The sequence below is a fragment of the Danio rerio genome, chromosome 15, assembly GCF_052040795.2.
Source record: "Danio rerio strain M-AB ecotype USA chromosome 15, GRCz13ab, whole genome shotgun sequence".
NCBI classification, from domain to species: Eukaryota; Metazoa; Chordata; class Actinopteri; order Cypriniformes; family Danionidae; genus Danio; species Danio rerio.
Genome location: NC_141035.1, coordinates 42,211,813 through 42,228,838, shown reverse-complemented (window position 1 = coordinate 42,228,838; position 17,026 = coordinate 42,211,813). Strand labels below are relative to the sequence as shown.

At 35.9% G+C, this 17,026-nt stretch overlaps 1 protein-coding gene across 17 annotated transcripts in view; it reads left to right on the top strand.

Moving 5' to 3' along the window:
- Positions 1 to 17,026, top strand: part of robo1 (roundabout, axon guidance receptor, homolog 1 (Drosophila)) — a 553,775-nt gene that overhangs the window by 428,781 nt on the left and 107,968 nt on the right. For all 17 annotated transcript variants that reach the window (XM_087282423.1, XM_087282421.1, XM_087282414.1 and 14 more), the window contains 1 exon segment: positions 14,875 to 15,032. In XM_087282423.1, the coding sequence (XP_087138549.1) occupies positions 14,875 to 15,032 (158 nt within the window).

Below are 17,026 nucleotides of genomic sequence, written 5' to 3'. Positions count from 1 at the left end.
GGAACATCTTGCCCCTTGGGGAATTCATAGGAGACTGGAGAGGTTCAGGTGTTCTGAAATATAACGTGCCGAATGACTTTTTTGGGGGGCTTTGTGTTAAATATTTAACAACAGATTTTCGCCTGTGGCTGGAGATTTGGGTTTATCTTGCTTTGGGAAAGTAGAGCATCTGGGAGGTTTGTTGAGTCGGGAACGTTAGCCCCCATGATGCATTTTTTGCCCGCATTTGTCTGTCTGCAGTTTTCTTTTTTTTTTCCTGTCTTGTAGAGATAGCAGACGTTCTGGAGCGTGTCCGGTCACATCCTCCTACTGAAAGACGAGGCTGAGAGTGCAATACAATGTAGCGTTTTAGCTCGCTGATTCGCTATCGCTTTATTTGTTGTCATATTTTGGTGCGTCTTTCGAGTTTCTAGATGAAACAGTGGAGCGCTTCAACTGACTGTTTTGCTCTCGGATGTTATCAGTCCCAGTGCTTATCGTTTCCTTCATCACACTGTTTGTTCCACCTCCACCAAACAAGGATTTTTGGAGAAGCTCTTATTCAACTGTTAAATTAGCCATTAAAATTTGTAATGCTAAGTTAAAATTGGACTTTCTCTCTCACTAACAGAATTGAATAAGTTAACTAAGCATTTAGCATTTGTATTTGTTTCTATGAATTTATGATTTGTAGTTGTTTCTTACTGAGCAAAACTTTTTTATATATTCTTTACAGTATTACTGATAGCATTTCTTAAAAATAAAAATATAATATGCAGTCGAAGACGAAATAATTAGCCCCCTTTTCTGATTTTTTTGTATGGTCAAGTGCAGTCTAATGGGGAAAGAGAGGGAGAATAAAAATCAACACATTTTTAAACAGTGTCACTTTCATAACTAATTTCTAACAACTGATTTGTTTTGTTTTTACTATAGTAAAATAATAGTAGGTTAAGACAAATTCAGTTGGAAAGCAGTTCTAGAGAAAACAATAGTGTCATTATTACAGTACAGTGCCTTTGTAATGTAACTTTATTTTTTTTCTCTCTCTGTTAACAGTCTTTAACGCTCCCTAACGTGTTATAAGACCTACTAAATCACCCGGCTGAAGTACACTACACGTCCTGCACCCCTAAAAAAACAGGTCACTAGGTAATTGAATAGTTAAGGGAGGACTTGTCCTTCATCAGCGCCAAGCAAAGCATATGGCAGTAAAATCATGTGCCTGCTGTTTCATTTCCACAGGCCCCCTGAAGACTAACAGACCGTGGAGGGGTTGAAAAGAAGCCTTTATTTCCACACACACACACAGACACACACACACGTCGAAGCACATCAGAGCGCGAGCTGTGTTTTAAGGTCATTGTGAGAGCGATAGGGGAGATTTGATCTGAAACATCATTGTGAGGTGTGTTGGTTAATTATTTGTGTGACGGGTGACATTTTTGAGCTTTCGCTGGTTGCCGTTCATCTGTTTATTTCGGCATAGCTGAAGCGTATGGAACGGTTTACCCCATTGCCAGCTGCTGTACACACTTTCGCACATGCTCAATAGGTGCCATGTTGGTTTGAAGTGGCGATATTTGCTTTATACAGTGCCAGTTGGCACTCTAAAGTCATCTTTATTTATATAGCTCTTTATAGAGTACAGATTGTTTCAAAGCAGCTTTGCTGTAATAAAATTAATATAGCAAAATTAGTTATATTTTAAGACAAACTCAGCTGTAAAGCAGTTCTAGAGACGACAATAGTGTCATCAATCAGCTCAGGGGACAGTAATCCTGACACATCAAACCACATCAGAGTTCCTTTTGAAGCAGACAGACCCATGTTTACAAACATACGCTGCAAATTTCACAGTATCCACATTAAAGTAACACAAGATATTTAAACAGATGATATCCCTCTTCCGGGTTTGGACTGAACAAATGTACAATCCGTATATCCTGCATTTTTACCTCGTTTTCACTGAATGGTACGTTTAAGTTTAGTATGGTATGTGTCACCTTTATCAGGCTTGTGTCTTCACTGCCAAATAGTACCAATGGTACCCTTTTGGTAGGAATGGTGTCGAAAGAAAGTTGCAGTCAACGTCATTCTCATAAAGCGATATGGGTCGTTCACATATCAGTGCTCAGAACACTGATATATCAGACATATCAGAACAGATGCTTTACACTCATAAATAGGCCTACTTGTGTATAAATGTTAATAGCAAACCTTTCTATGAACATGATAAAACATATGAACACATACAGACCCTTACAGTTTCTGAAATGTTACCAGTTACAAAAAAAAAAAAAAAAAACTTACATTTAGGCCTTATTTAGGTTCATAAGTGATACGAAACATAGATAGTGAATGCCAATCTCTCATCTTTATTCTTCTCCAGCACGTTAAGTTAAAATCTCCTTAAAAAGTAATTCTGAGTTTATAGTAGTCCAAAAGGCGATGATAATAAATAACCATGGCTGTTTGTTCATGTTTAAGGTTGCTGAAATAATCATTTGCTTTTCCTTTGTATTTCGTCATGTGATTCTCGCGTTTGTCCGTTTCTGAAAGGATCGTATGTCAGAAGCACTTCAGTAATCACGTTCACGTTATTATCACCAGCTCAAGAAGTTCGTTATTTCAAATGTAGATGTTTGGCGAACACACGCAAGCCCTTTGGAGAAAGTGAAACTACGCACGGTCTTTGGCGACCACTTAAACAACAACAACAGGACACACGGCAGATTCTGTTCTTCTTAACTTTGTGGCTGTTCAAGATGACGACAAGGTTTGTTTGAACTCGGGTCAGCCATGGCTCGCTATTATATGTATATATTATTACAATGTAATGTCTCGGCTGTGTATTTAAAATAGGTGCTTCCTTTGTTTTTGCTAGTGACGTTTCTTTGTAAACCAATAGCGTTCCGAATTGTATCTAGCTCTGCTTTTTGGTACTCTTCTGTTGTGCTAGGTATCCTTTCGAAAGGGTACCCAAAAGTGGAAACTATGACCGTGGAAACGGACATAATAGCGTAATGTACCACTCAGTGGAAACGAGCCAATTGTGTTCTGAAGCATGGTACTCTAGAAACAGCCGAAGATGGCGCCATTACCTTTAAGATCATGCATAACCTCCTGACTCCTCAGAGATCCCTCATCCACACACATACACCAGACCTTGACCGTCCCGCCACATGGGCGCACAAGCAGGGGGTTAACGCAGCATAGCTAGGGGGCTTTCCTTTGAAGTTGAGACTCTCCGGGAGAGCAGTATCAGCTGTGGAGGACTAGAGAGAAAGAGCGAGAGCTGTACACCCCAGAGAACCAGCAGCTCCGGGCAGGGTGAGCATGCTGTGAACGCACTCGCGGGTTGGTGAGCTAATGAGAGCACATATCGATCTGCTCTTTGAGACTCCGAGCAGGTGTAGTATGTCCTCGCTAAAAGTGTGCATTTCCAGAGGCCAGTTCTGGCTCTCTGCAGCTCTGGAGAGAGTGATGAATGAGGTGGGCACTCGTGATGGTGTGCCGGACAGTAATGGATGGAGGATGAGTGGAGGAGGAGAGGTAAAATAGGGGTTATTGTCCGCTCGATGGTTGGATTGGTAGTAGCAGGAATGCAAATTCTGCAGTTATGAGAGGGAAGGGAGTGTGGATAAAGTGCTTGAGTGGATTGCTGTTTTTAGGCCTCTGCGCTACTGTAATTTGAGGGAAACAGTATATATAGAGAAAAAAATGTTAGGCCTAATGGTGGTGTATCAGGAAGTGATTGGATTGCGAAAAGTGTGCATTAGGACTATTAGAACGCCTAGCAAGAATAAGCAAGATTTTGGTGCATCCTTTATAAAATATTATAGAAAATAGAATTTAATATGTGCCATTTTTATTATTTTATCAGTTATCAAGCAAAATATAATAATAATAATAAAATAATAATAATAATATATTTATGATGATGATAATGATGAGTATTATTATCTATTAGTGTTTATTATTATTGTTATTACTGTTATTATTTATTAGTGTTTTTTATTATTATTATTATTATTATTATTATTATTATTATTAATATTGTCTGTTAGTGTTTATTATTATTATTATTATTATTATTATTATTATAAATTAGTGTTTATTATTATTATTATTAGTGTTTTTTATTATTATTATTATTATTATTATTATTATTATTATTTATTAGTGTTTATTGTTGTTATTATTATCTTAATTGCTATCATTGTACATATTTTTTTAATATAAAAATACATTTGTTTTCTGTCAAAAAATAAAGATTCATTTTAGTATTTTACATTTACTAGGATGCAATTAGAATCCAATTTTAATGCCTGTGATTTGTCAATTATTAGGCCACAACAGTAATATGGATTTTTTTAAAATTTTTTTTATTAATGAATTAATTTATTTATGTATTTATTTATAATGTATTACTGGCTCAAAATTATGAAATAACAGAGGCAGTGCTGACCAGGTAAATTGTTAGGACAAACAAAAGGCACAATTAACAAAGCATATTTAAGTAAAAAAAAGTCAATATAAATTATTATTATTATTCTTATAACCTTTATTTTACCAGGAAAGACACATTGAGATTAAAAATCTCTTTTACAAGAGCGTCCAGTGGAAGCGTCCAGTGGAAATGGAAGTCAGTGGTGAAGTGTGTGTGCATGATAGTGAACTGAGCTCATGATCCAAAATAAAATAAAACAAAATGATCAAAACGACAGGCAGGAAGGTCTGTCTATTTGAGATCCCCTCTCACGTCAAATGTTGGACTTTTTATAGGTGCCACAAAATGGGTCTCAGGTGAGATGACCCACCCACAAATCAGAAACCATGCGGGCTCTGAAAATCACAACAAAGAACCAAAATAAACAGGTCCAACATGGGATCTAACATCTATATAATCTAAAATATTTTAAAGAATATCTAAAACAATCAATTATAGTAATTAATTGTAGTTATTAGTATCTAATTTATCCAGCATTTATGCGTTGTAATCCATAATGTAAACAACTTGTTTTTCTTTCTTGTGCATCCTTTAATAAAGTATAGTACCATGTTTAATTAAGACTTTACCCATTCCATGATGCCGACATGGTTCTTTTTACAATGACACATGCACTGTCTACACACGTAAGCATTTGTCTGGTGGTTTGGTTCAGTTCTCCATTCCTCAGCACTGCCTCTTATAGCGGGTGGTCTTGAGAGTTGGCTAACCAGCGACTGGCGGGTCTCCAGCTTCAGTCTGACCTGCAGTGGCGCAGTGACCCTCAGTGCGGAGAACCTTCTAAATGAGGTCTCGCTCTAATTTGTCATCCCTCCATTTCTGTATTATGTTTAGCAGGCACCATGTGGACAGATGATCTGGAGGAGAGGGAATGTGCTCTGCTTTTCCACGGGTTCACATCTGGGAACGATTGCGTCTGCGTAGCGCGCATTGTTCATGTGGAATTGTTCTAGAGAAACCTGACGTACTCGTTTCTTTTCCTTCAGATATTCTCACGACTCTGCACTTTTGTCCCATTGACATTTCATTTCGCGTGTGATATTTAGTTGGACGGATGCAAGGAGAGTTGGAATAGGTTAAGAAATGTGATGATATTTAAAGACACCGCAGGCTAAAACAGGCTTTTTTCTTGCACCTGCCAATTTTGAGCCTATTTGGCCTTTAATGAAGTGTATTTTTTTAGTCTAATAAAAAAAAAAAACACATATTTTCACATTTTAAGTTTGTGTCTGTAGATTTTATTCATATTACATATTTTTAAAGCCCATTTCTTTGTGATTTATTTTTCTGCACTGAACCATAAATCACACATCAAACTGCACAGTTGTATTAATATTTTAATAAAACTGTGGAGTTCAATGTGTGATTAATGAGATTAATTCATTTATTATCTCAAGGTTTTTATTGAGGGACTTGTTCAAATATTAATAACTTGATAACATACAACAATTTGTTCTGCAAGAAATTGTGAAAATGATACATTTCTTCTGGCTCTTATCAGTATTTTCTCAATGGGGGAAAAAGGTGTTCTGGTGCAAAAAACTAGTTGCTATTTTACAAGTACTAGTTACAATTTTCAATGGCAATTAATCACATGATTTTTCTTTGCTTAATTGTGATTCATCAAATCTTCATAATTCAAAACAGGTAATTATTTGCACTCAAGTAATTGCTTCGGACTGTTTTTATTTTTTCTTTCTATTACATTCTATGGGTGATTAAAAGACACAAACGTTTTGGCACAATGCCTCTCTCAGTGTGTCACTACCTTTTTCATTACCTTTTTTGAATCATAACAATGACAAGATTGACGGAACAAATCCAAAGAAAACCGCAAGCGCGCTGGGCAAACTTCAGCAAGTCATCACAATCTTAAAAATTCAGGTCACACTTTATACTTAATAAGGTTCATTGGTTAATGTTAATTAATGCATTTCTTAACATGAACAAACAATGAACAATACATTTACTACAGTATTTGTTCATGCTAGTTAACGTTAGTTAATGAAAATACAGTAGTTCATTGTAAGGTCATGTTAACTCACGGTGCATTAACTAATGTTAACAAGCATGGACTTGGATGTTAATAATGCATTAGTAAATGTTCAATTATGATTAATAAATGCTGTACATGTGTTGTTCATGATTAGTTAATGTTAGTAAACGCATTAACTAATGAACCTTATTGTAAAGTGTTACCAAAATTCAAAAGTAATGTATTGCGCACTTTTATTTTTTAAAAGTTCTGGGAAATAAAAAACAGTGACACACAAGGTGTTTTTATGAGTATTCCCTTATTAACAGTTCAAAAATATTTTGTAAGGGCCCGTGCTCACCGAGACGTTTTTTCCTCATGTTTTACATCAACGTTTAACGCATCGTGACTAAATAAAGGGCGCCCATTTGATCGTGCACACCAACGCGCAAAACAGCAGACGTAAAAGCGTCATTTAAAAAAAAATCTGTGCCGCATTAAAATCTTCTTCACCAATCAGATTGGCACTTTTGTTCAAGTGCCTGAAGCTGCTGTAGTTACAGTAAACAACGCTTGGAGGCGCTCAAGTGCAAAACTGTTTATGCAAGCGTACATTGAAGAAGATGCCTAGAGGCGATATGATGTGGAGCTGCTTATTGCTCTGGTCAACAACAATAGTTTCTTCATCGCCAGAGCTGGAGCTGCTACTTGAACCATCCATAACGACAAGCGCGTCAACTTTGGCTTCTTCTTCTGTGTTACAAGCGTGTGTCAGAAGTAGGGGTGACATGATTTAGATTTTTAATCGAAATTGATTGAAATTTATGCTCAATTTCGATTATCGAATCAAAAAATAGAATCGTCGATGCTGCCACGCCCCCATGTCACCTCAGCTTGGCTTGCCAAGCGGGAAAAAAACAGGCTTGTTGAAGTGCTTGATAAACTGCAGAAGCAGGAGACCCGTCGACAGAACTTAAATCCTCTCCTCTTTCAATGAAGTCGCCGGTGTGTAAGCATTTTGGATTTCCAGTGAGTTATGTTGACAACGTTCGTGTTGTCGACAAAAAAAACCCACAGTTTTACAAGCTCTGCTATGTACGTATTACGTACGGTTCGTCCGATAGACAACACCGGCATCGCGATCTTCCGCCCGCCGCCGTTGCAAATCCGCTCGCGAAAAGTACACATTCAGGCCCTGTTTACACTGTCTTTGTTTTTAAATGACATTTTAGAACGACAACGATTTGACATCCACAGTGGCGTGTAGCATTTCTGAGCAGCCCTCCTTCCTCTCTACCTCTGAAAATGCACATCACGTGACCACACAGACGCACATACAGCCATGCGCTCGAGACAGCAGGTCCAGGTAGTCAGAGGACTGCTTCAATCTTTCACTCACTTGTACTTAGTCATTTTAGCGAACACCTCAGATACTGTTGGCTGGTTCCTGTTGGTTGTGCGTCTTTTTTACCGACGCCATTATAACGACACAGATCACTGCCTATTCACGAGTCCCGCAGAAAAAGTGATTGACAGGTGGTAATTATGTGTGTATCTTGCCTTTATTCATTTACTTTATGATTTGTTTATGGGTAAAACAAAGACCATCCAGGTCAGGTAGTTTAAACGGTAGGCTACAAATAATTAATTGGTCATTAATTAATTAATTATTCATAATCGAAAATCGAATCGAATCGAGACTTTAGAATCGAAAATGTAATCGAATCGAGGATTTGGAGGATCGTGACACCCTTAGTCAGAAGCTTAATGTTGTGTAGTGCATCCCTGCAGGTGTGTTAAGGGAAGTTGGAGCTAAAATCTGCAGGACACCGGCCCTCCAAGATCGAGTTTGGGCACCATAGACCAATTATAGGTTTAATCGCCATTACGATAATTCTTTTTCTTATTATTTTTAGCATGGGGTGAATTTTTACCAGTATATTGCAAACGATAAAATATGGCACATCCTTACTGTTGTGGAACTGACAGTGATGAGCAGCGCTGCTTGTGAAAGTTGAAGTTGTATTAATTTCACATTACCTCTAAATAATGTGGCACTTCAAAAGATGCAAGATGCGAGCTTAATAATCACACATTCCTGTCAAGCATATGTTTACATTAAAAAATAATAGAAAAATAGCGCAATGGAAAGGAAAAACACATTTTGTGTGAACAACCCCTAATAAGGACAAACTAATAACCATAGGATTTTCAACATGGAAGTGCACTCATAAGTAGACAGACACTGTGATTATCCTACACATTGATGCTTCTTGAACTTCTGTATTTTGGTCGTTCCCCGTGGTTTCTCTTCAAGGGTGAGCAGATTCCCAGTGGAAAAAGGCCCACAATCCCGTCCCTGACAAATCTCCCCGCGTCTTTGCCAGCTCTGGGTTTTTGAAGTGCTTTTTTTAGCAAATCTCCAGTTCCCCAATGGCTCCAGAAGAACACACCAAAAAGCCTCAGTGGTGGCTCAGCAAAATCCATTTCATTTCCGCCCTGCAGAGCCCCAACTATCTTCTCTCTGTAGCCAGCGTGTGGTATTAAATATTCATTTCATTAATGTCGCAGGCATATCAAACCAAATCTCATTTTAATTTGACATTACAGCATCTGTTTCCAATTTCTGTAATGCAGAAAAGTTCTGGAAACTGAGAATTTTGGGTTACCATATTTGGTTTGAGGAAGATTTGGATGTCAGTGAAGAGGATGAGCACAGGTTGTGTACTGATTTATTTTATTTTAATTTATTAAAAAAATATATTTTATTAATTTAATCATTTATTTTTGTAATTTATTTTAGTTAATTATTATTATTATTATTATTATTATTATTTATTTTATTGTAATTTATTTTAATTATTACTCTTATTATTTTAATTATTTATTTGGTTTAATTTATTTAATTATTATTATTATTATTATTATTATTATTATTATTATTTTATTATTATTGTGATTATGGTTATTATTATTATTATTAATATTATTGTAATTGTTTTTATTATTATTATGTTAATTATTTATTTAATTTTAATTTAATTATTATTATTTTTTTTATAATAATAATAATTATAATAATAATTGTTATTATTATTATTTTAATCATTTATTTTATTTTATTTTAATTACTATTATAATTTTTATTATTTGTTATTTTAATTATATATAATATTTTGATTTATTTTATTTGATTATGATTATGTTAATTCTTTGTTTTATTTTAATTTATTTTATTAAGTGTTATTATTATTATTGTTATGATTTAAATTATTTTATTTATTTATTTTATTATTCCATATATCATGGTTTGTTATGGCTATAAATTAAATTAAATATTTAATTTATTTGATTTTAACTTTTTTTCTTTATTTGATTTATATTTATCGTGTTTAATTTTTATTTAATATTATTTTAGTTCTGCAGGGTTTTTCCATAATTTCATATCTTCCATACATTTTAGTCATATTGTACATTTATATTTAAGCCACTTAAAACCAATATGATATATCTTGTATCAAAAACATTTAAAAAATACTGCAAATACTTGGTATTCTGCAGGCTTGAATGATTACAAAACAAATTAATATTGTATATATTTAAGTCTTTTTTTTCTATAAATGTCCTTTTAAAAATCTAGTATGTATTACACACAAGGAATGTAGGATTTTTTTTTGTAAAAGAAAAGATTTTTTTTATTTGAGAAGCTTGGCTTTCCTCGCTGTCCATCACTTTTTCTGTTTCACTTCAGTGGTTTATATCATTTCCAGAACTCTATTCCCATTTTGTAGACACATGTTCAGAAGACATGTACACACACACACACTTTTTCCCACAAGGCCCTGTTAGAAAGCGAGGCACGTTATCAAGTTTCTCAACTCAGGGTGCTAATCAAGTGTGGGTTGGATTCACACAACTGTGCAAACTCAGTCCAAGATTACTGATCCAGTGCAGGAATCAGAATCCGTGAGCTGATCCACAGACAGCAAACACAGTTCATATTAGAAACAGAGCCTGATTTCTGTCTAGTGCTCAGTGATCTTCTGCTCTCCACTAATATTAGCACCATTGATTCATAGGAGGAGATGGGTAAAAAATGCATTTAGATTTTTTTATTTTTAATTTTTTTGCTTTGAATATTATCAACATGTTTTGTTTAGAGTAAACAGTTGTAAACATTTTCACAGTTTAAAGACAAAACAAACGTGTGCATAATTTTTGGCACCCCTTTGAGTTCATGTTCTCACTGATATTTTACAATTATTTCAGTACACGTGGGAAAAGTTTGTTGAACATCTCAAAAATAGGGAAGTGGATATAAGAACGTAGCAAAAATGGGCCATATTTTGCCGTAGCAAGTGACAGTTTACTGGAACGTTTATCTACAAAAGCCAAAAACACACCAAGTAAACGTGAAAAATTAGCTGCAAATCAAAAAAACAACTGTGTTGCCGCTTTGTGTCTGCTGTGTCTGGTACTTTATAGACCAAAAATCTGTGAATGAAAATCTGCGAATGAACACACCAAATGGACGACAGCTGACCGAAACAAGAATGTACATCTTGCAGGTATCTTTCCACACCTGCATTTGGCAGTATCTGTATTGACAATCCACAAAGGGAAACTGAAATTTGGGCTGCACGATATTGGAAAAATTTGTCGATGTTTGGAAGATTGTTAGCTTGGTGTTTCCTGACCTTTAAGAAGATGAGCAAATGACCTAGAAATACAGCTGGAAAATCGCAAAACTTGGGAGTTGTGGTCAGAAAGTCTTCAAAACTAAAGTTTGAAGTCGTCTTCGTCCCCACAAGTTGTTTGAAAGGGTTTCAAGGAAAATAGCTTTTACTCTCATCTAAAAAGTCAAACATCTACATTTTTTTATTTGATAATTTAAGTAAAAATCAAACGTTTTATTACCAAAATTCGATCAAGACTTGATCGGTTCACTTGGTATTATCAAATTTTTGTTCTCGCACTCTGATTTGTTTCTAAACAGGCAATCAGAAAGCTCTCTTACTGACACAGAGTCTACATGTTAATCTGGCAATCTCCCCAAACAAACAGATAGTCTTACAGATGTTTACCGCTTGGCACAACACTACCCAATGGATGGTGGTTGGTTTAATGTGTCCAGACCTTTAGGAAGATGAGCAAAAGTCTAAGGCCCCGTTTACGCTAATGCGTTTTAGTTTTAAAACGCATAAGTTTTGCTACAATTGCGCCATCCATCCACACTATGCTGGAGTTTTCGAGCGCCGAAAGCGAAGTGCTTTGGAAACGCTGGAGAGGCCGTTTTCATTCTAAAACGCTGCTGCTCCGTCTCAGTGTGGATGGGGGAAAACGGAGACGGGGCTGCTGAGATTTGCTACCTGATTGGCGCTTTTGTGTCATTGGTATCCTTCCCTTATTCGTCAAGCCCCTATCACATGACTATAACACATGGCTTTAACGCTACCGGAAGACAGCAGACCAGCCTACACTGTAAACAACAACATGGACACAGAAATGGGAGCGTTGTTTGCACTATTGTCTGTTTTAGGCGCCATTGTGCAGTTATTCATTTGTTACGTTTAGTAACAACTCGACCTCGTCGTCTGTCCACAAAAATACCTCTCTTGTTTTCTTTGCCATCGCGTCCATTGTTCAACCGGCGTTTGTGGACTAACAATAACCAAATGCCAATCGAGACACATGCTTCTTGTTTATTCTAGAATGCACATGCCCAGAGTGCACGAATGGTCACATGATATACGTTTTTGGTGGCGTAGTGTGGACGGAGATATGTTCAGAAACGATAGTGTGGACGCGGATCGTTTCTGATCTAAAACGCCGTTTTAAATCTAAAACGCACTAGTGTAAACGGGGCCTAAGAAAGCACAGCTGGAGAACTGCAAAACTAGTTGGGTGTTGTGGTCAGTCTACTAAACTAAAATCCAATGTCATCTTTATCTATACATATAGTTTCAAAAAGAAAAAAAAATCCTTTACTCTCATCTAAAAACTCAAACATCTTCAGGTTTGCTTTGATATTTTGAGTGAAAGTCAACCTTTTTTTTATTTTTTACCAGTAATCCCAAAGTTAGTGAATACTGTACATGTGTGTCCACTATAGGCTGCCTAATTGCGCTGAGAGTGTAAAACGAGATGCCTGTTGAAATCCTCGGCTGCAAGGAAGGACATGCTTGAGAAATTGTTACAGAGAAATGACGGAAAATAAGGAGAGCCGGAGTTATTTCCATTTCTTTCAGTAAATCGCCTTGGACTTTTGGGTTTGCGTAGAGGAGGACTTTTACCTGCTGTGACATTACAAGCGGCAGAAACTGGAATCATATGGCCAATTAAGTGCTTAAAGTCTTAGAGGAATTTGGAGGCAGTCAGGAGTTCGGGTTACCTTGAGCATCTCACTTTGATCCAGTGCTGAGGTTAATCGTGTCGACAGGAACACGTTCAGGGCCGTGAGAGACCAAAGAAGTGCATTTCTGATGACTTACACGTAGCTTAATGACAAAGGAGAGAAATACTGATGCTTGCTTAAGGATGTATTTGTTTAAGAAGTAATAACATGCATCTTTTAAACATCTTAAAATTTGTGTAATATTATAATTCTATTATAATGATATCATAAAAGATGTTAAATGTAGCATTAACATTTAATATTGATAACACTGCTATTGGTTAATGTATTTGCTAGCATGAACAATAATGAATGATGCATTTAATACAGTATTTATCTTTGTCAGTGTTAGTTAATGAAAATAAACTCACAGTGCATTAACTAATGTTAACAAACACAGCTTGTTAAAGCATTGCTTATTTTTTGTTCATGTTAAGTACATTAACTAATGAAGCTTTATTGAAAAGTTCATATACAATCAATATTCGTGACCTTAATATTATTAATAATAGCGATTATTTTATATTGCTTTGACATCTATAATATTTTGAAGTATATATTATTTTATATTAATCCATATTAACTTGTATTAATAATTTTAAAGTCGATTTAAAGTCCCAAGTTTTAACAAAATGTAATAACATGTATCTTTTAATCATATTAAAATGTGTATAATATTATAATTCTTTTATAGTGATAGTATAAAATCATTTTAATATTAAAACACTATTCGTTAATGCTAGTTAATGCACTTAATAACATGAACAAATATTGAATAATACATTTATTACAGCATTTGCTTATCTTTGTTGCTGTTAATGAAAATAAAGTCCTTCATTATTAGTTGATGTTAACTCATTGTTCACTAACTATTAACAAACACAACTTCTAAAAGCGTTGCTTAGTCTTATGTTAGTGAATACTAATGTAACTTTGATGTAAAGTGTGACCGTATATGGAAACTGTTTTCGTTTACAGCATCGACAAATGTGCTAGTATAATGCCAGACTGCATCTGAGGGTGTCTCTTTGCAATGCTTAAACATACTGACACCAAACTTAAGGTTCTTCATTGTCACCTAACACTAACCACAACACATCAACTTTGTAACTCTGCCACCTATTGATCAAAAGTTATAAACCAGTAAATCATTCATATATTCATTGTTTTAATGATTTTCTAATATTTTAAGTTGTTTCACTTGGTCTGATGCTACTTACCTTGTTGCATTTGGCCACTGCACTGCTTTATTTTTTCTGCCTCTGGACTGCTTTGCTCATTCTGCCTCTGGACTACTACATTATATTATTATAGACATTTTTATTATATTGCTATGAGTTTTAAAATTTACTGAAGCATATATTATTGTATATTGTTCTATCTTAACTTTTTAAAATGTGTAAATATACATAAAATATACCAAAACTGAGCAATCTGAAAGGAAGTCTGGTTTGTTTTCATTTCACATTGCCTTTACATACAGTCTAGGTTGGCGACTCACACAAGTTTGAAATATCTTTTATCAAGTTGCTCTGTTTCACCACATGTGCTTCCCATCATGTCACGAGTGTATAATTTAAAGCTCGGATGTGCTGCTGCACAGTATCTACATGACACTGAAAGGACCGCTGTCTGAGATTAAAGAGAACTAGCACAGCAAATCCATCAGAACGGTTACAGAGTTGACTAACATGCTTAAACTCCCAAATACACAGTGTTTTTTTGTGATCTCTCCACCGCTCGCATTAATATCACTCACACGCAGGAAGAGCTTCATGTTTCAGCCCCTCTTTTGTGCCTTTCAGCTAAAGTAAACAGCAGTTTTAGGTTCAGTCGCAGCGTGTTTGAAGTAGATTAGCGGTGGTTTGCGCTGGGCAAGAGTAGAGAAATGTTCCTCTCGCGGTTTCTAATTTGTTATTCCTCTCCTTTAAACATCAGCGTGAGTGGTTTCCTGATAGAAATGCAGTTCGTGTTTCTAATCTTTCTCTCTTTTTCTTTGTCTTTTTTTACCAGTTCTCCGAGATGATTTCCGACAGAACCCTGTGGACGTGATGGTGGCAGCGGGGGAGCCAGCTGTAATGGAGTGCCAGCCGCCCCGAGGACACCCAGAGCCCACCATCTCCTGGAAGAAAGATGGGGTCAATATAGACGACAGAGACGAGAGGATAACGGTAATCATATCTGACCAACTTTCCAACTTTCAAGAATGATTAGTGCTGGTTTGATGTTGGTGAAAGAACATTATTATGCTTTTAAGGCATTGTCTTTTGCGTTGATGCTCACTGGGCATGTGCATATCTTGCAGACATCCATACTTGCCATCTACTGCTTGCGTAGTGGTCATATGAGATGTGGGATATGAGAGTTTGATGATTCAGGGAATGATAGGCAGTTGTACAGAAGACCAATCAGAGAGCGACTGTGGATAACTCATGTTTTCAAAAGTTTGCTTTTAAAACTTAATATCAGTATTAAAACAGGGTGTTCAGTGCTTTTTAAAATGCGTAGTTTTTATGGGTTGAAAACAATAACAAAACCTATACGACAAAAAACCTATACGACAACAAAAACCCGCTCGTGTTAACAGTGCCTTAATACGAAAGGACGGATGCGACAATTTATATATTGGAAATGTTTATTTGTTGTTTTTTTAAACTTTATTTTAATTTTAGATAGATGTTAACCACCAATGAAATAAGGAACCTAAACTCTGCTGCTATTTGGGGATTTCCGCCTGGATTTTGCCTACCCAAATTTAAAAGCTTCCCAAATCCACATGCAGAGGTGTAAATGCAAATATTTGGTATCATTTTAAAGAAAACCCTTTGAATTTTCATAAAACACTATTGAAAGTGTTTAAAATAACTGTATATATCGTCTGTGTTATAATAAACACCTAAAAAAGAGACGCTTTTTATATATTTTTTAAAAAACTCAAATTTGAAAGTGTACCTTTTAGGTTCTGTGTGGTCTAGGGTGCTGTAATTAATTTTGGTGGTTCCTGCACACATCTGTAATCATAGGAAAAAAGAAAAAATGTCATAATCTATGCAAAAGTTATTGCATTCCAACTGATGAGAGGTGCTGTAGAAGCCACAGAGACCGATCCTTGTTTACATATTTCACTATTCTTTTGTTTGATCAAACATAATTCACTGTGTTTGGACCACATCAGACATATAAAAGGATTACTTATGCACATCACCTCAAAAACAGAGGAGAATGGCCCTAAAGGGCACAGCATAAGTTCAGAGATGACAGCTGTCTGTGCTATCTGGGGCTGCTTATTGATCATGAATGTATTGTTTACATTTCTGCGCCATGGAAACACCACAATTCATTCAACAACTGTTTGGCATATGAATATAATTCAGTAAAAAGAATGCTAGAACTGTATGAGCACCGGCAAGAGCTTTTATTTGAGCTATCACTTGCATATGTGTCATATGAAAAAATATGAAAATGAACCAATGTAAAATACTGTGTATTTAAGTGTAAATAACTTTTATACAGTAGAATAAAAACCAACGTGATGCATATGTGCATAAAATATAGATTCTACACTTGCAAACGACACCACTTACGGGGGTCTGGTGCAACGCTAGCCCTTTAAATCTGAAAGCGAAAGTCGATGACGTCACGGACCCGGTACCGGGTCCGCAGAGTTTAATTGGTTAAAAACAACAACACCTATACGTTTTAGAACAAAAACCTGCTCGTGTTAACAGTGCCTTAATACGAAAGGACGGATGCTACAGTTTATAAATTGGAAATGTTTGTTTTTTGTTTTGTTTTTTATTTTATTTTTACATAGATAACCTTTTGTAGTAAACCACCAATGAAATAAGGAAAATATAGCGTTGAGCAACGTTGGATTTATTTGAAAATTTTCTTTTTACCTGCTCTATGCTTGCTGGTTTAGTCCAAGTACCATATTGATGCTAGTTTTAAATAGCCAAACCTTTTTTATTTAAAAATTAAATTAAATATTTTTTATCTGCTTTTCCTGGGCCAAATTGCGGAGGCAGCAGTCTTAGGAGAGAACCTCAGTCTTCCCTCTCTAGCTCCTCCTGTGGGATCCACTCACCTTCCCAGGCCAGCCAAAAGACATAGTGCCCACAGCATGTCCTGGGTCTTCCCTGAGGCCCCCTCCCGGTGGGACATG